The sequence below is a fragment of the Sarcophilus harrisii genome, chromosome 1, assembly GCF_902635505.1.
Source record: "Sarcophilus harrisii chromosome 1, mSarHar1.11, whole genome shotgun sequence".
In the NCBI taxonomy this organism is placed as follows: Eukaryota; Metazoa; Chordata; class Mammalia; order Dasyuromorphia; family Dasyuridae; genus Sarcophilus; species Sarcophilus harrisii.
Window position 1 is genome coordinate 293,719,802 of NC_045426.1, and position 20,175 is coordinate 293,739,976.

Consider the following 20,175-nt stretch of genomic DNA (forward strand, 5'->3'; position numbering starts at 1 on the left):
CCACACCTACTAATTTCACCTTTACTACATCTCTTAAATACATCTTCCTTCTTTCTGACATTGCCCTCATTAGACTATTAATGATTAGACTATTGCAGCAGCCTTAAGGTAGATTTACCTGCCTCAAATCTCTCCCTACTTCAGTCCATCCTCCATTCAGTCACTAGTGATCTTCCCACACTATAGCTTCAGTTCATGGCACCCTTTCCCCTGGGCAATAAATACCAGTGGCTTTCTATTGACTTCAAGATCAAATACAAAATGCTGTTTCTCTTCCTGTCTTTCCAATCTTCTTTCATCTTACTCCCCCCACATACTAGACACTGGTCTCCCAGCTATTCCACAAACAAGTGACACTCCATCTTTCTACTCTGGGCATTTATTCTGGCTGTCCCTCGTTCCTGGAATGCTCTCTCTTCTCCATTCTGATTATTGATCTCCCTGACTTCCCTTAAATCCCAATTATACTCCTACCTCTTATAAGATATCTTTAGCAACTTAATTCCAAGACTTTTAATTTCCAAGGGGGGTGTGGGTATGTGTTTGTGTGAGTGTGTGTGTTTTGCTTTGTATCTATTTGTTTATATGTTGTCTCCCCTAATCGATTGTAAGCTCCCAGAGAGCAAGGACTATTTGTCTTTCCTTGTATTCCAGGACTCTACACAGTGACTTAGTACAGTAGCTATGTAATAAATACTTAGTGACAGACCAACGTCATCTCCAACGAGGTTCCTGATGCTACTACAAGCCCAGCCTCATGCAACTATCATACTAATTCAAAGAATCCTTGTAAAATGGCTCACAGAACTTGAGGTTTGGAAGGGACTTATTTAATCCAGCTCCTTACAAAAAAGAAATCCTCATTCTACCACAGGAGAAAGATCATACATCTTTTCCATGAAGATCTTTAAGGAAGGGAAACCCACCATTACTAGCAACAGACTATTTTTGCTTTTGGACAGCTCTGAATTTTTTTGTTCTTAACAAGTCTCTGGAGAGAAAAATAACAAATCCAATCCCTCTCTTATCAATTTAAATTGGGATAGACTGCTGAGTCTGGAATCAGATTGAAATGCAGTCTCAGACACTTAGAGATTGTGTGATACTGAGCAAATTACTTAACCACTGTCTGCCCTCAGTTCCCTCAACTGTAAAAATGAAGATAATAATGGTACCTGCCTCGCAGGGTTATTGTAAAGATCCAACAATAATTAAATCAACAATGTAATTAATAAATGTCATCAACCTACAGAATGTATAAGTCTTAAAAAGGACCATGTTGCTAGTAATGAGCATTGGAAGCAAGCATTCATTTACTTCTCTTGTGACAGAGCCATCAATTTAGTTACTTCCTCATCTGAAGTGCTGTGGTACTATTTTGTCCCTTGTGGTTATCTTCAGGAGATTCTTTTTTTTCCCCCTCCACTTGTTACGTTGAACCCGCTTCTGCTCTTAGAAGTTTTGCAACCTTAAGTTACATTCTGTTTCCTGTGGTCGCCATTTTGCTGCCTCTCACAATTTGCCTGTCTCTTAACTGTGTATCTTTCCAAGGTATGTTTTATTGAAGTGATTTGTTGCTTAGTTAGATGATTAATTTTACTGTTGTCTCTTTAATGAAATGGGTAGAACTGAAAAATGTATGTAGACAGGAAGACTTAACTGCTCTCTCATAAAATTGATTACTTGTTAGCACGTTAGTTTTGGGTCCCCCAAAACTCTGCTTCTGAATTACAAATTGTAATGAAAACAGAGAAGTTACTAAGTCTTTTCTCCTAAACCAAAGCACCTTTAAGTCAGAGTGAACTAGTCATGCTTTTAAATCAAATTTGGTGATGAGTTGTAGTCAATTTGAATGTACTTAGATTAACTAACTTTTGATACATGATACAATTTGAATGTGAAAAATACTCTGTAAATATAAAGAACTGAAGATATATAGATATAGATATAGATATGTATATATATATGGAGGTATTCATATGTATTATGCATAAATGTACATAAAATGTTTATATATATAAATGTTGTGTTAAATAGGCTCACTTCTTCTGCAGATTTAAGCCTGCAAAAGTATGTTCTGAGGTGGTAATTAAGGTCCTAATGCCATATGACCAATGCTAGTTGGCAAAGAACTTTAATAACATTTTCCCCACATCCTTATAGTATAAGTAGAAGAAAGTTTCACTAAGATGAAGACTACATTAACATCTCTCCTGGCACAGCCTAACTTATTTCTGTACAAAGGTACCTTTTGCTGCCTTTTAAGATGCAAATTTCTTGGAGGCAAGGTCTATTTCATTTTGGTCTGAATGAATGAAAAAAAAAAGATGATTAGAGCACCAATCCTGAAGTCAGAAGGACTTGAGTTCAAATCTGGCCTCAGACACTTAACCCTTCCTAGCTATGTGGCCTTGGGCAAGTCACTTAACCCCAATTGCCTCAGGAAAAAAAAAATTACTATATACCAAGAACTATACCAAGTGATGGGGATAAAAAGATTTAAGAGGCAATCTATGCTCTCAAAGAAATTACATCATAATAAAAGAAGACAACACAAATAGAGGAGAAGTGACCAAAGAAGTCATGTTTTTTAAAAATTATTGGGGAAGTGTGCAGAGAAGAAGGTACTATTGCTGGTGGTGAAGGAAGTAAGGAGATGGCCTAGGCAGAGGAATGGATAGGGTGTAAAGCATTAATCAATCAGTAAGTATTTCTTAAGTATCTACCAAATACTAGGTCCTATGCTAAGAGCCGGGGATAGAAAAAGAGGCAAAACAAGAATAACAACATACACATAAAACGCACACAAACAGCCTCAGTCCATGCTCTCAAAGAGCTTATTATCTAATGGAAACATGGCTCTGTATTCTCACCTAGAGGATACTTAATAACTATTTATTTAATTGATTTTTTTTATATCAGGAGAGATCTATATTTATTGAATTTACTAAATATAAAAAACGTGAATGTTCTTTTTAGGGACTCCTAAATCATCATTCTGACAGGCTTTATGTTTGGAAGAGTACATATTTTTTCCAACACAAACCAAGTGATATAGTACTTAATTTTCTTACAGAAAATGTATTAGAAGCTGCAAAAAGATTAAAGAAAATTTGCAGTCTCCAGAGTATCTTAATTTACTTATGTATTCTTTTTGCACTGAAAAGGTTCCTGCTTTATTGCTTCCACTCTTTGTTTATTTCAGGTTAGGACAAGGGCCATTTCTCCATCCTTGACTTTTATTAGAACAGTTTCACACAATGGCCATCATGATGACTTTTCCCCCCATCATGACTACAGCTTCAAAATTATATTGCTTCTACTCCTTTACCTAACTCAGGAACAGCAAAATGTACAGCTGTCCAGAGGCTGTTATTTGATTTATTTAAAAAAAAACTAGCACAGATTTCTTATTAGTCAAATCACCATAAATATAACTTCTTTCTGTTTTGGGGCTCTTCTAGAATTTAGGTCCCTCTAACACAAATTGGTTATTTCATTAAAAAAAAAAAGTTCCTTTACCCTATGTAAAAGAAGCAAAGGAACAGAGAATGAGAGAATGTTTAATTCTTCTTTGCAACTTTGGAGCCACTGGGAAATAGAACCAAGGGGATCTTGACCTTAGCTCAGTAGCCATTCATGTACCTTCTTTTTGAAAATAACATGCATATCCAAATTCTTTAATGAGTCCTTTTTCTTGGGACCAAATTAATGAGGATTTAGGATTTAGATTTAAATTCAGAAGAGACCCCCAAGGACCATCTAGTTCAGTGGTTCCCAGCCTTCTTGAGTATGAGGACCCCTTCTTTACATTAAAAAAGTTCACAGATCACCTTTCAAATGATAACATTTTATATATTACTTGATATATTACTTCTATTTTCTCAAAATACATGACAGAAAGTTACAATGTATAATAATTTTAGATGAATGTGTTTTATTCATGTCAACAGCATATATATACACTGGAAAAATACCAGTAAATTTCTGTAACATTTTTTATTCAGTTTATAAGAGGCATGTTTAATTATTTGCATTACTGACTCATCAAATGAAATTAGTCCCTTGCAACAATCCTTCAGTTTCAGCTTCAAGTGTAGCCTATACACTGAGAATGCCTTAATTCGTTTAGACAATCCCCTCAATTTATAGGTGAGGAAATTGAAGCTCACAAAAGTTAAATAATTTTTTAAAGGTCAAAGTGGCAGGGTTTAGAAAGCAGGTCCTAAGAGTAGTAATCCAGTGTGTTCTTTTTAATCAGTGATTCTTTTCCATCTTAATCACTTTTCAATGACATCTCTCTCCTTTTCTGCACCTTAGCTCCACCACCTCTAATTCTCCTGTGTAACAAAGATAGCTTAGTCAGACATGCTTATACATTAGCTCCAACTGATAGTATATTACTTGTTTCTCTTTTGTAAACCATGCCAAGAGTAGGGAATAGTGTTTCACTATTAGCCTTCTGCAACCAAAGTTGATTAGAGTTCTGATACCTTTTTGATATTGTTTTCCTTTACATTATTATATTCGTTGCATAACATTTTCTCTCAGTTCTGTTTACTTCCTTTTTCATCAATTTATACAAGTCTTCCCAGATTTCTGAGTTCTTCATATTCATTAAATTGCTTATTTTAGCTCTTATGATGACCTCTGTCCCCTCTTTGTCTGCCTATGAGCAGCTAGGTGATGCGGTAGATAAAAATGAAGGACCTGGATTGAGGAAGGCTCATCTTTCTGACTTCAAATCTAGCCTTTTGAGATACTTCCTAACTGGGTGTCTCTTAAGTAAGTCACTTGATCCTGTTTGCCTCAGTTTCCTCATCTATGGAATGAACTGGAGGAAAAAAAATTGGCTAGCTACTCCAGGATCTTTGCCAAGAAAACAAACCCACAAGGGGTCACTGAACAACAACTGCTTTAGGAATATGAATTTGGCAACTATGTGGAGAATGAATTGAATTCAGAAAAGACTTGAACATTTCTTTCATTTTTTAAATCTCCCTCTATTTCTATAAAGAGTATTTTGTGGTGGTTTTTGTATAAGGTCTAAATTAATCACCAGATATTTTTTGATTTTTATAAAAATTATATTTTCTTTTCTCCTTGATAGGAAAAAAAGCTTTTGTTAATAATATATATAGAAAGGCTGATAATGTGTGTGGGCATGTTTTATAATCTATTTGCTTGCAAGATGAGGAGGAAAGGATGTGCTGTAATTTGACATGATTTAATTTAAATTTTTTGAATTGCTTATAAGTTCTGTGTTTTTTCCTTCCATAATTTTGGCATTAGGACTATATTTGCCTTATTAAGGGAGTCTTTCTCAATATTTCAGAATAGTCTATATTATGTTGGTACTAATCATTGTTTAAAAGTTTGATAGAATTCTGTTGTCATTTCATTGGAACCAGGGTTTTTTCATTTGGTAGTTCCTTTATAAGTAGTTCTAATTTCTTTTCCTGAGATTGAATTATTTAAGATCTCTATTTTATATTCTGTGGTTTGTAGTTTTTGAACATTTTCATTTGTTTCCTTTATATTCTTACTACTTTTAGTAAAATTCTTGAGACTTTTTTTCTAGTTTTTCATCCCCTGCAACAGATGTTGGCATAGAACTATATCTCATCATTGTCACCTTTAGTTATGTTGCTAAGCATAGCAATGCAATATGAACAAATCTAACAAAATAATGTGTGTGGTTTTTAATTTACATTTTTTAGATACATGAGGAAGCTACCACCTTTATTTTTCTCTCCAAAATGGTTCTGTGAGTCATCTTTCCACTTGGCTACTACTTCCTCATGTCTTCTCATCTCATTTATAGTGAAAATGTCAATAATGACTTAGGTTGGTTTCCCTAGTAACTGATTGAGGTGGTTTCCAGGCTCTTTTGGCCTCCTTGCAGCTTAGTATCAGTTAAACTTCTCTATGATATTTTCACCTGTGATATTGTCTTTGAGCTCTTTAGCTATTGAATAAGAAGTTCAAATTAAGAATACAAAAAATAAGAGAACATTTATAGTTGGTCTCAAAACTGTGAATGTCAATATCTTCTATTCTCTTTAGTTACCATTCTGCCACTTTCGCTGTAGATAGGCAAGAAGACTGTTTAAAATTGAGTATGTTTTCTTTTTTTTTTTTCTTTTGAGGCAACTGGTAAGTGTTTCCCAAGGTTACTCGGCTAATAAATGTCTGAGGCCAGATTTGAACTCCAGAGCCAGTGCTTTATCTACCTGTGTCTAATTTTTTTTTTTATTGGATGGACTCCAATATCCCTGAATTATTTCACTTGGTGGTGATGAGCCTCTACTGACCCAAGAAAACTGATCCTTTGATAACAGGCACAGTTTATGAGAACCCTACTTGAAATCTTTCCAGATAGGTAGAACCTACAAGAAGTTACACTTTGCCTGGATAGCATTTGAGAACCTACAGTACTCTCAACCTCATGAAGAGACATCAGAATAGGACTTTTGTATACAATTAATAAGTCCCTGGAACTTTTTCTAGAAACACTGGACCAGAATATACAAGAGGTATTGAATAAGTCAAGGACAAAGTACCCCTCTTCTTCCCCTCCCCCCCCTCCATCTGATACAATGTGTTGTTTGTCCCCCCAGGTGGACTCCCTCTGTATTCTTGGGAGTTAAGAAAGGCACTAGTCAGTCTTCACTAGATTGAAAAACTGTGTGACTGGGACCCTTGTAAATAAACAGACTATCCTATCTTCATGGTCTAGTGTAATGTTCTCTGTTTCAGTTTCTTTGGAGGTCTTTGGGAGCAGCCTTCCTTTCAGTCCGAGTAATCACAAGTACAGCCAGGTGTTAAAGTCCAAATCCTTTATTATCTCTTTTAAAGTCCTATCTCCTTCACTTGGGGCTTGGCTAATTTTCTTAGAGGCCTACCTCTCTCCTTGGTTCCGAGAGCTTGGGCTCTTGCCTGTCTTCTCTGCCCTCTGAATCTCTCCGAATCCAAAGGTTTGTGCTTCAGCTTCCAGCCACCACAAAGGTGGACAGTGAAATGAATATGTCTCAGTCTCTGAGAGCTTCTAGTGTGCTTGTCTTCTCTGGCCCTGAGAGCTTCTCCTCGGTGGCTCTCAGTCCCTGTTTATATGCTCCACACTGAGTATACCCCAATCATTATATCACTAGGAAATCATTATTTGTTGTAGGATTAAATCAATCATACTGAACCCTGCTAAATTAGATAACTATTGTCTCTATCAATTCCACTAACTTAGTACGTTGTAAGAATCCTTTGTTTCAAGTTCAGAGTTCTGGCCTATAACAGCCTAGCAATTCTCCAAAGAAAAGAATGCCACTTCTTAACATAACCTTATTCCTCCGCTTGGGAAGGGTTTCATCCTATTCCCATCCCTATTGTTCCTTTTCTTCTGTCATACCATTTCCATTTAGGAGATCTCTGTTTCCTCCTCCTTCCTTTGTTGCTTGGCAGATTATCATTGTCCTACCTAAATGCTTTACCCAAAACTAAACAAAATATTTCACTTGAAGTCTGGCCAAAATAGAGTTCAGTGACTTTTGCTTACCTTCTCTTGGAAACTATGACTTTTCAGTAAAACTTAACTGTCTTTGCTCCAGCAGCACAACGATCTAGCCAAAGGAACTAATAGACCCTAGATTATGGAATAAACATTTATCTACATATGTGTTCTCCTAATGAAAATGACAATGTTAATTTCTAAAAATATTCTCAAATAAATAAAGGTGAGAAAGAACAAAAGAGATACTATAGGACAGCAGAGGTCAGAATTTATACCCTAATGTATAAGATGGGTTAGAATAACTAATACACAATAATTATTATATATTTTACATATAGAAAAATGTATAAAAATTATAATCTACATTTCCTATAGCAGGGGTTCTTAGCCTTTTTTTGTGTCCTAGAAGCCTGTTTCATTAAAAAAAAAATACATAGTTTTATGAAAATAAATCATTTATTTTGAAGTATAGACACCAAAATATTAAAAATACAGATTTACAAGATAATTATATAAATATGCATGCCTATTTTGGATTTAACATATATATTTTACCATGTTTAACTATATTGGATTACATGCCATCTAGGGGTAGGGAGAAGAAGGGAAAAAATTGGAACAAAGCTTTTCAAGGGTCAGTGTTGAAAAAATTACCCTTGCCTATGTTTTGAAAATACAAAACTTCAATAACAAAAATAACAATATTATCACCTCTGTTTTACAAGTGTGGAAACTGAGGCAAATAGAAGTTAAGTGATTTGCCTAATCACATAGCTACAAAGTGTCTGAAGCTGGATTTGAATTCAGGTCTTCCTAACTGCAGACCTAGTGCACTATCCATTGTACCACCTAGTTCCCCTTTTATGGTATTTTGTGTAAAAAATCCAATATCAACTTAAAGGACACTTTGACATTTTTACCTTAAAAATACCTTTATAAGTTATAGGTTGTTTTTTCCTTCTTATTACCATGCCAGCCTCAATTTTATGATCCAGTGGAACCAGCAGATTTTGAAGGACTTCTGATGACACAATTGAGTAGCCTGGATGCAGAACTCATACAAGAGCTTGGAGACTTGACAGAGGATGATCTGGAGGTCATCTTTACGCCAAAGGAATGTCGGACTGTACAGGCTTCTATGCCAGAGGAAGGGTAAGTCCTTTCCTTACCTCTTTTTTTTAAGTTCATAAAAATAATCCACAGTCAATAAGACATACAGAAAGATATGTTTGTCATATAAGCCTAGAATTATAAGAGTTATCCTTTAAGGATAATATGTAAACAAGCAAATCCAATACATATATAGAAATTATGGAAGAAATAAACATTTTATATAGTACTTACTGTGTGCCATGATCTTTCCTTCCAAACTTTCCTCCTCTTGACAACTTCCACTCTTACTACTGACGACATCATTATCCTCACAGTTGCTTAAGTTTGCAACAATAGTCATCTTTGGTTTATCACATTCACTTACCCTGCATGACAACCTGCTGCCACATCTTATTTCCACCTTCACAATGTGTCTCCTATATATTTCCTTTCCATTCAAATAGTCATCATCCTCATTCAAGTCTTTATCACATTATGCCTAGACTATTATAATAGTCTTCTAATTACTTCAGATCTTTCTGCACTTCACTCCTTTTCCCTTTAAACTGCTAAAATGATTTTTCTAAAGTTTTGATCTATTCTCATCAATCAATCAGGAAAACCTGAGTTCAAAATGTAACCTCAGATACTAGCTGGGAGACTCTAAAAAAGTCACTTAACCCTGTTTACCTAAGTTTCCACATCTGTAAAATGAGCTGCAGAAGAAAATAGCAAACTACTTCAGTATCTTTGCCAAGAAAATCCTAAATGAGATCATGAACCACAATTGAAAAACAATTAAAGCACTATGTTATTCAGCTATATTGGCCTTCTTTCTATTACTCACATAGAATACTTTTTCCTGGCTTCTTTCAAGACTTTCAGATGAAGTCCCCCTTCTTCAGAAAATCTTTCCCAGTCCCTTCTAGCTGCTAATGCCTTCCTTTCTGAGCTATTTTCCATTTAATAATTTTATTATGTTCCTAGTTATTTACATCTAGTGACTGTCTGATAATATATGCAGGATTCTTCACCTATATTCAGAAAGGAAGAAACAGTGTAGGATCATCTCTACCCCAAGTCTAAGATAGTCAATACAGTTAATCAGTGTCCGGCTGCCTTTGGGTATTGTTTTTAGTTTTATTATAGTCATTGTATATTTCATTCACTTGGCTTTGCTTAGTTCACTGTTCATACAGTCTCTTCCTTCTCTGAATTCCTCATGTTGGTCATTTCTTTTGGCACAATAACATATATATATATATATTCATATACCCAATTTTGTTTAGTAGCTCCCCAATTAGTTCCTATTTTGTTTCCCATTTTTCAATATCATGTGAAATCCTACTATGAATATTTTGGTACACATTGGGGCTTTTCTTCCTGCCAAATAGTAAAATTGCTAGGTGAAAAGGTATGTGACTTTTCTCACAAAATTTCAAATTATTTTATGGGATGGTTGAACCCACTCATAGCAATGTATTATTTGTTCTGCCTCCCCACAGTCCCTTCCACATCAACTGTTCCATCTTTTATTGTCCTTGTTGCTTTGAAGTATTTGAAATGAATTCTCAGAGTTTTTCTCATTTTCATTTATCTGATTATTAGTGATTTGTGATTTCAGTGACTTATTTGTAGGGTTATTGATTGTCTGCGAAACTTCTTTTTTAAATTATCTGTTCTTTTGCTTTTTATTGTAGTTTAATTGTTTCCATTGTTTCCAACTCTTTGTGACCTCTTGTGGAATTTTCTTGGCAAAGATACTGGAGTGGTTTGCCATACTTCTCTAGTTATTATAAATGAGGAAACTGAAGCAAATAGGATAGAGTAACTTGCCCAACGTCAGAGGATGCTATATTTCAACTTTCTCACTCTTCTCACGTCTTATCAAAAAAATTCAAATTGGAAATTGAGAAGTACTGCTTCTTACCTAATATTGGTAGGATCAAAATGTCTGTCTTTAGATTTTATTGAATTACAGTTTGATGGAATTGGAAGATACTTAGTGTACTTCTTTGCACCATCATTTTTTGCTTTTTAGTTATTAAAATACACAATTGTCATTCACATTAATGGGTTTAATTTGTAGAAAAATTTATATAATTTTGTGTTTTAAGTATCTTATTAGAAACAACATTGATAGGCAACTAAATTTTGTTTAGTAACTATATTTAAATTCGTTCTGATGTATAAAATATTTAAATCTCTTCAAGTCACCATTAGGATTCATCCACATTAGCTTTTCTTCATGTGATTGTAATTGGTTTGTAGTCTATTCTTTTAGTTTTATATTTTTTTTAATGTATTTTATTTCATAAAGGTCTTTCCAAAGTATTTTCATTCCTCATATTTGTTGGTCTCAATATCATATGGTAGAATTTTGTTGCCTTAATGTCCACAACTTACTTGGCCTTTGCTTCATTATTGGACATTTAGAGATTTCCTATTTTTTGATTTGGGTTTGTTTTTCTAATTATACATAAGGCTCTGTAAAAATCTTTGAACTCAGTGCTCCATTTTCAGTCATTTTTGATAACATTCTCAGAATATATTCCAAACAACACAATTCTAGGGTCAAAGAGTTTGATTTTTTTTAAAAAGGATTTCATATTGCCAGATTGTTTGATTTCTTTAGAAATCCTTTGTATGTAATATTTTGGAAGTATGTGTTATTTCCTGAGGAGCAGAGATTGTGGTCCATATCATTTGTTTTGTCCCATTGTCAGTCTATTTATTGAGCTATGAATTTAATGTGGTAGTTGCTATTATTTTTACTCATGGTGAGGAATCACTTACTTTTTTATTTCTTTTGTATAAAGGTTTATAGTTAATTTTTCTCAAAAGGAATTAATGGGATGAAAAGCCTGCTTGAAAATGCCTTCAAATTAATTCAGGTGCTGCTCATGTAACACAGAATATTTTATGAAATTTTAGAGAGGCAATTCATTTTTTTTAGTATCACTGTTTGGAATATCATATTAGCTATCCCCTCCTGAATTTGTAACTATCACCCTTTCTGATAATTTAAAAAAAACAAAAAAACAAAGCATGCTACTTTTCAGTTATTGCCAATCATCTGTTGTGTGAAAATGTCTCAGTGCATCTTATGTTTAGGGCAGTGCAGATAGTGCCATTTTTCTGTAGTCATGCTTTTGTTACAAGAAAAATTAATTTAATTACCAAGGGTGTCAGAATCCTGAAGTATTTGGAGGATATTTCTCATGATAAGGCCTTAAGCGGCTTTGATATGACCAATGAGATTTAATAGTTTCCAAACAAATGAAATTCTTGCCAGTTTCTCAAAGAATTAGTTTATTATATTTCTTAACAACTTTTTAAAGAAAGCAAAATGTGCATATTCTAGCAAGGCTTAGAATAGTTTAAAAGATTTCTAAATCAGTCATTTAAAAAAAATTGAGTTATTATAATTTTTAATTTTTTTTAGTAATTGGTTACAGTTTCTTTTCTCTGTTTTATACCAAGATGTCTAAAGGAATAAGTATAGTTTACATGGGTATTACAAACAATTGCATTCCCCTAAAGATGAAATAATAGTATGTCAGTTCATTAAGATTCCTTCTGCATTCCCTCAGGAATGGGCCACATCTGGTGAAATGAATTTGGGAGAAAACACTGGGTTGGGTGACATTATGTTTGTGGAATCATCTTATTCTCAGCTTGGAGATGTTTTTCCCATTAATGACATGTTTTAATTTAATTTTCTATTTCCTCAGGGTTGAACTGGATCCTCATGTCAGAGACTGTGTTCAGACATATATTCGGGAGTGGCTAATCGTAAACAGAAAGTAAGTTGCATCTTTATGGACAAAAAGTGGAATCTTTTGGTTTTGTTCTTGTTTGGAAGAATTCTGAGCTTCCAAGTTACCACAGTAAAAAGCATGAATGGAAAATTAAAGTAACTCTTTGCCAAATGTGGCCCTAGTGTTCCTCCTTGCTCTAGGTATTTAAGATGCCTATTGTTCCAAACTAATAGATATCATTTAAACAACAGTAATGCTTAATGTTTAAAAACAAAACAACAACAATAAAAAAAAACCCTCAGATATCTGCCTATCTTCAGTTATAGTGTATGTAGAAAACTAAACCCTGTTTTAATTCCAACCTTAGACAGTTATTAGCTGTGTGAGTCTGGGCAAATAATGTCACTTTGTTTGCCTAGATATCCTCTTGAATTTATACCGATCACCCTTTCTGATAATTAAAAAAAACAAAGTGCACTACTTTTTAGTTACTGCCAAACAATCTGTTGTGTGAAAATGTCCCGCTGCACCTTGTATTTTTGCCAGTACAGAAAGTGCATCGTAGTCATGCTCCCATTATTAGGTCTTTTGTTACATCAGTAGCTTTTCCTTCTCCAAGGCCACTCTGGCCATTTTTGATGAGTCTGCCTCTGGCTTGGCACTACTAAGTGGTCATTGCTTTCTATCACTGATTTTCTCTGTCATAGCCACTCCAAAATTTAAAATCTGAAATTAAGAAAAACACAAAAAACTTTTATAGTCTCTTGCCCATAACCAAAACCCTGGACTGACAGGGAGAGAGCAGGATGGTACAATGAATAAAGCATAATAATCTGGCTGTTCCCTAAGAGAATACAATTGCTTTCCTGCAAACACTCGAGTAGTTATAAGTCTAGGTGTACATATTAGTCTGATGTAAGAGTTAACACCTTGTTGAAGACTACCATTCTAGGATTTGTTATAGACAACAAATTTAGCTCTACCACTGACTTATATGTTTCAATAGAATAAAAACTCTTTAAAGCTGGAGATGCTTAATTTTTGTCTTTGTGTGGCACTTAGTAAATAATTACTAACTGATTGTATGAAATTCCTTTAAGTTTTCTCATCCATAAAATTGGCTAGTAATTTTGTCCTAACAAAATTGTTCTGAAGATCATAGATTATGTGAAACAGCTTTGAAATGCATCAAATGCTAGGCGAATGGGAGATTTATTAATTTAGAGAATTATTAATACAATGTTATAAAGGGACCCACTTAATGGAACCTCTTCCTGTCGACCAAGTCTATAATGAAAAGTTGAATGGTTTTTGAACCTTTTCTGGGCAGCTAGGTAGCATAGTAGATTAGGGTGCTGGCCATCTTTGTGAGTTAAACTAGTCTCAGATTCATACTAGCTATGTAACTGGACAACTCACTGGAGTTGGAAGAATTCACATGTAAATCCATCTGGTCCTGGGGATTTTTTCTTAGGGAGTTGATTAATAGCTTATTCTGTTTTTCTAAAATGGGACTATTTTTTAAGCAATTTGCTTCCTCCTCTGGTAATCTGGGAAGCCTATATTTTTGAAGGTAGTCATCCATTTCACTTAGGTTATCAAATTTATTGGCATAAAGTTGGGCAAAGTAACTCCTAATTATTGCTCTAATTTCCTCTTCATTGGTGGAAAGTTCTCTCTTTTCATTTTTAAGACTAACAATTTGATTTTCCTCTTTCCTTTTTCTAATCAAATTTACCAAAGATTTATCTGTTTTGTTGTTTTTTTTGTAAATTGACTTCCTGCATGAATTTAACTGGTTGAATCCATTTAGTTATGATCAATTTCTCCCTCATTCTCTACTTGTCCTTTTGTGTCCATGGGATAACTTGAAGAGAAATCTACTTCTTCCCTCTCCACCTTCCTGATGATTAGAAAATCATTATCTTGATTCCTTTCCCTTCTTCTTCCCTACCTTTGCTAAAAATGAATGAAGATCAAAAAATAATGTTTCAATCTCAATTAGCTGGCTGAATGGAAGAACTTCTAAACAGTCTCTGTAAATACTTTCAATGGTTTTTATAAGTATTAACAATTTTGACTTTATGTATTCCTATAATTTACATATTCCTAAAATTTTTAAATGAGGGAAGATTAAAAAGACCTCCAATGGTAGATTAAAATACCCTTGATAGAAGAGTATCTTCCATTTTCCTTATTCATATAGTCATAGAGCTGAAAGAAATCTTAAAAGGTCATTTAGTCTCACCTCTGAGGCAGAGAAACTGAGGTCCTTAAAAAAGGCTTGCTGAAAGTGATATAGTTGATGAATGTCAGAGTTAGAATTTAAACTCAGGTTTTCTTCTAACAAAAAATCCAAGATTCTTTGTTAAACCAATGAATCACAAGTATTGTCAATGAATTGTAGTACTCGAATTTCAATCAATTTAAAGAATATTTTAATAGACCAAGTGGAACATTTCCATGCTATACTCATTTCCTAGCAATCCAGTAACTAAGTGGTGCAGTAATAGAGCATTGGGAATCAGAAAGACTTATCTCTCTGAATTCAAACCTGTTAATCTCTATGTGACCCTGGGTAAATAATTTAACTGTGCCTCAGTTCCTTGTCTATAAAAAATGAGCTGAAGAAGAAAGTGGCAAACCATTCTAGTTAATCTTTGCTAAGAAACCTGGATAAGATTCCAGATTCCCCCAAAATGGGATCACAAAGAGTCAAACATGACTGAAACAGCTTAACAGCAATGTTCTCAAACTTTAAATAAATTGGTAAATAAATTAAATAAAAATTGCACAGAAGCATTTCTCTTAATTAAAAAATATGAAATAATTCTGAGTCATGTGAGCTGCCTCTGTATACAGACATCATCTGAACAGTTTTTAACAGGCTTACTTACCAAGAGATACAATAAATGTCATTGTTAATGTTCAGCATGCAGGGAATGTGTTGACAAACAAATGAAATTAAATAAGTTTTTATGTCTTTAGAAGAGACAAGTCTGTTGCATGGAGAGGAACCTGTCTCTTTTTCATCACAATTCCCTTAACAGTCATGCACACTAATTTATAACAAGCCCAAAGAATTTATTTCTTTGTATAATGTGGGATACCATTTCCTACTCATACACTCAGCAAGTTAAGTGAATGGATGAATTTTACTCTAAACAGGTATTCTGTATGTGCTAGTATTGTGTAATATTTATAAGTATTAAAATTTTTGACTTTATGGTATTCCTATAATTTATAATTGAGGGAAGATCATTAAAAAGGCTTCCAGTGACAAATTAAAATCAAATGTCTCTTCTGTACTTCCTTGATTAGGAGAGAATTCACCATTTCTATTTTTAACTTAATACAATAGTATTTTGCAGCATTATTTTGACAGAGGTATGGACCTCAAGTATGTATGTAGTCCTAGAATTGGTTAGAGAGTAGAGTCACAACAGTCTATCTAGGTCAGAAGTAGTGCCCCAATCTCTCCATTGATGTCTGTAGTTTTCTTGGTTCGGTTTTTTTTGAGCTCTGGAGACAGCCTTTGTTTCAGCAGATTAATCACCACAAGAATAGCCAGGTGTTAAAAGTCCAAAAGTCTTTATTATCTTCTTCATTTGCTACTAAGCTAGCTTTCTCCTGGCCTTCAGAGAGGACTTGGTTTCAGTGGAGAAAATGCAGGAGGCCAGCCAGCCACCAGGAGCCTGACAAAAGATGGAATGAATCTCTCCTTGGCTCCAAGAGCTTGAGCTCCCTGCCTAAGTTCTTTGTCTTCTCTGCCCTAACTCTGGCTGAGGCTCCCAGCTTATATGCTTTACACTGAATATAAACCAATCATTATATCACTAGGAAAGCATTATTTGTTGTAAGATTAAATCAGTCATACTGAACTTAGAGAGCTATTAAGCACCAAGCACCACGCTAAACTAGATAACCACGATAAACTAAATAAGGCAGTTTTGTGTTTAATGACTTAACACCTTGTAAGAATCCTTGTTTCAGAGTTCTGGCCCATAACAGATGTCCAATCTTGCATCTCTACATGCCTTTCAGACATCTCAAACTGTATGTCCAGTAGACATATTATTAAACTCAGTATGTCAAAAATAGAGCTCATTATCTTTTCCCTTTCCTACCTTTCCTATTACTTTGGAGGGCAACATCATCCCCCTAGTCTCTCAGGCTGCAACCTAGGGGTTGAACTCCTCATTATCTCTGACACATATTCCACCCATACCCACCCCCAACCTAATGTCCAAGATGTTACCTAGGTCTGTTGAATACACCACCTTGTCTTAGATGGCTATCACTCTAGGACAGGATCTCTTATCTCATTATATCTGTATTATTGCAATAACCTGTTGGTGATTCTGCCTTCCTCAAGTTTCTTCCCTCTCCAATCTATCCTCCATTTAGCCATAGGTCTGATCTTGTCACACACACACCCTCCACCCCTTCACTCAAACTCCAGTGATTTATGTTGCCTCCAGGATCAAATACAAAATACTCTCCTGCCTTTCACAATCTTCTTACTCCTGACTCACTACCTCTTTGAACCAATGACACTGGCTTCCTGGCTGTTCTACAAACAAGATACTTCTATCTTTCTGCTCTGGACATTTTCTGTGGTTGTCCCCTATGCCCAGAACACTTCCCCCTTTCTCCACTCAGACAACTGACCTCCCTGACTTCCTTTAAACCCCACTTTCTTCAGGCAGCTTTCTCCAATCCCTTGTAATTCCAGGGCTTTCCCTCTTTAAATTATTTTCTATTTATCTTAAATATAGCTTACTTTGAATACATTTCTTTGTATTTTTACTCCCCAATTAGATTGTAAGCTCTTTGAGGACAGGGACTGCTTTTGCTTCTTTTTGTACCCCTAGTACTTAGCACATTGGCACATAGAAGACAATAAATGTTTGTTTATTGATTGACTAGTAACTACTTGCCATGATTGTTGTGAGGATCAAAAGAGATACCACAGTGCCTTCCATACAGTAGAAGTTATACAAATATTAGCTATTAAGTTGGACTTGATCCCATGTCTTCCTGGCTTTGAAGCTGGCTCTCTATCCACTATGTCATTCTGTCTCTTCTAACAGTAATTTTTAGTTGATTCTCTGGGATTTTCTAAGTATAACAACATGCATCAATTATACAAGGAATGGGCAAAAATTGCAATACTTTACTATAGACTATGACAATTTAACATCTAATAAGACACAACTTAGTAACAAGAATTGTCAGAATTATTATCAGAAAATTGGTATCTTTTTCAACTACTTGAAATTATTAACAATTTTAGCAAAATTGCAGGACACAAAATCAACCCTCATAAACCAGCATTTTTATGTATTACCTACAAAGTCCAGCAGCAAGAAATAGAAAAGGAAATTCCATTTAAAATAGCTGTAGACAATATAAAACATTTAGGAGAATACCTGCCAAGACAAACCCAGGAACTGTATCAACACAATTACTAAACACTTTTCTCACAAATAAAGACAGGTCTAAATGGCCAAGCAAATATAATAAAAATGACTATTTGTCCCATATCAAATAGTCATTTTTATTATCCCATATATCAATAGTGCCATACCAATAAAACTATTGAAGATTATTTTATAGAGATATAAAAAATAATAAAGTTTGTCTGAAAGAACAAAAGCTCAAGTATATCAAGGAAATCAAAGGAAAAAAATGTGAAATGTCTTGATATACCAGATCATAAACTTTATTATAAAGCAATAATCATCAAAACAATCTGGTACTAGCTAAGAAATATTGTGGTGGATCAGTGGAATAGATTAAGTACAAATGATAACAAATTACCATAGTCATCTAATACACAGTAAACCCAAAGATCCAAGCTTTTGGAACAAAAACTCACTATATAACAAAAACTGCTGGGAAAAAGAAAACAATGTAGCAGAAACTAGGCATAAACCAGCATCTCACACCATATTACCAAGATAAATTCAAAATGAGTACATGACGTACACAAAAACGGCAATACCATCAGCAAATTAAGAGAACGTGGGATAATTTATTTGTCAGGTTTATTGATAAGGGATGAATTTAGAATTAAAGTAGATACAAAGAGCATTGTAAAATGTAAAATAGATAATTTTGATTATACAACAAACAAAATCAATACAATCAAAATTATAAGAAGAGCAGAAGACTAGGAAAAAAAATTGGCAACAAGTATTTTTGATATGGAGAACAGAGTCAGTTTTATAAAAATATAATTAATAAATGATCCAAGGATATGAACAGCCAGTTTTCAATCTATCTAAAAAAAAGCTGTCTTTAGTATGAAAAATGCTCTAACTCACTGTTGATTAGAGAAATGCAAATTAAATTAACTCTGAGGTACCACATACCTATTAGATTGGCTAATATGTCAAAAAAAAAAAGGAAAAGTTTGGATATTGGAAGGATATGGACAAACTGAGACACTAATGCATTGTTGGTGTACTTGTGAACTGATCCAATCATTCTGAAGAATAATTTGGAACTATGGCCCAAAGAGCTATAAAACTATGCATATCTTTTTAATCCAGCAACACCACTGTTAGTTCTATATATTCCAAAGACAGCCTTCCCTCAAAAAAAAAAAAAAAAAAGAGAGAGAGAGAGAAAAGGCTCTATGTGTACAAAAAATATATAAAGCAACTCTTTTTGTGATGGCCAAGAATCAGAAATGAAAGACATGTCCATTAATTGAGAAATGGCTTAACAAGCCAGGGTATATGATTATATATATATATATATATATATATATATATATATATATATATATATATACATAAGAAATGACTACTAGCAGGATGATTTCAGAAAAACCTGAAAAGACTTACATGAACTGATGCATAGTCAAGTGAACAGAACCAGGAGAAAGTTGTACACAGTAACAGCAATATTGTTTGATGAACTGTGAATAATTTAGTTATTCTCAGCACAATGAAATCAGATAATCCCAAAAGCCTAAAAAAGAAGCAAACTATTTGCTTCCTGAGAAAGAACTGATATTATTTGAATAAGAACTAAAACAACTTTCATTTTTTTGTTTTCTTTTTTTTTCTTTTATTTAAGTCATCTTGTACAAAATGACTATTACAGAAAAATTTTATATAATTGCATAGATAAAACCTAATTCTGATTGCTTACCATCTCAGAAAGGGGAGAGAGGAGGGAGGAAAGAAGGGAAAGAATTTGGAACTCAATGTTAAATTAAAATGTTTTTTAAAAGATCCTGGAGAGTTCAACTAGTAAACTGCACTGGGCAAGAATATCATCACAGACCAAATTGTTGCTCAAAAGTACTCAGATATAACATTAATTCATAAAAACTTAAGAACAACATTTTTCATAGAAGTCATTTTGTCAAATGCTCCTAACCACCAAGTCAATGGCAGTAGTGGATAGAGATACGTGGGCAAGTCACTTAACTCAATTTACCTCAGTTTTCTCATCTGTAAAGTGAGCTGGAGAAGGAAATAGCAAACCATTCTAGTATCTTTGCCAAGAAAACCCCAAATGAGGCCAGGGAGAGTGAAACATTACTGAGCAATAACAATAAAACTCCATGGAATGAAATTTTATTTAAATATAGAAACCTAGTAGAACAAATTTATACAGGAAAGATATAAAGTGCATATTGTCCTTCTTGTTTTATCTTCTGGAGTTGTACCAAGAATATTTTCACAAAGAATGAGCTGAAATACTAATGTTCTTATTTAATTACAAAAAGGAATTATTTTATCTAATCTCAATAATTTATAGAAAATTAAATAAAAAATAATAATAGCAGACTTAATGAAG

The 20,175-nt window shown here is 34.0% G+C and overlaps 1 protein-coding gene across 6 annotated transcripts in view; it reads left to right on the forward strand.

Moving 5' to 3' along the window:
- DOCK8 (dedicator of cytokinesis 8) overlaps nucleotides 1-20,175 on the forward strand; it is a 307,293-nt gene that overhangs the window by 81,956 nt on the left and 205,162 nt on the right. For 5 of the 6 annotated variants that reach the window (XM_031943861.1, XM_031943857.1, XM_031943889.1 and 2 more), the window contains exons 3-4: nucleotides 8,481-8,656; nucleotides 12,331-12,402. In XM_031943861.1, coding sequence (XP_031799721.1) covers nucleotides 8,481-8,656; nucleotides 12,331-12,402 — 248 coding nt within the window. Of the gene's footprint in view, nucleotides 1-1,293; nucleotides 1,552-8,480; nucleotides 8,657-12,330; nucleotides 12,403-20,175 lie in introns of those variants that run through there. The other variant, XM_031943884.1, reaches the window with a different exon arrangement.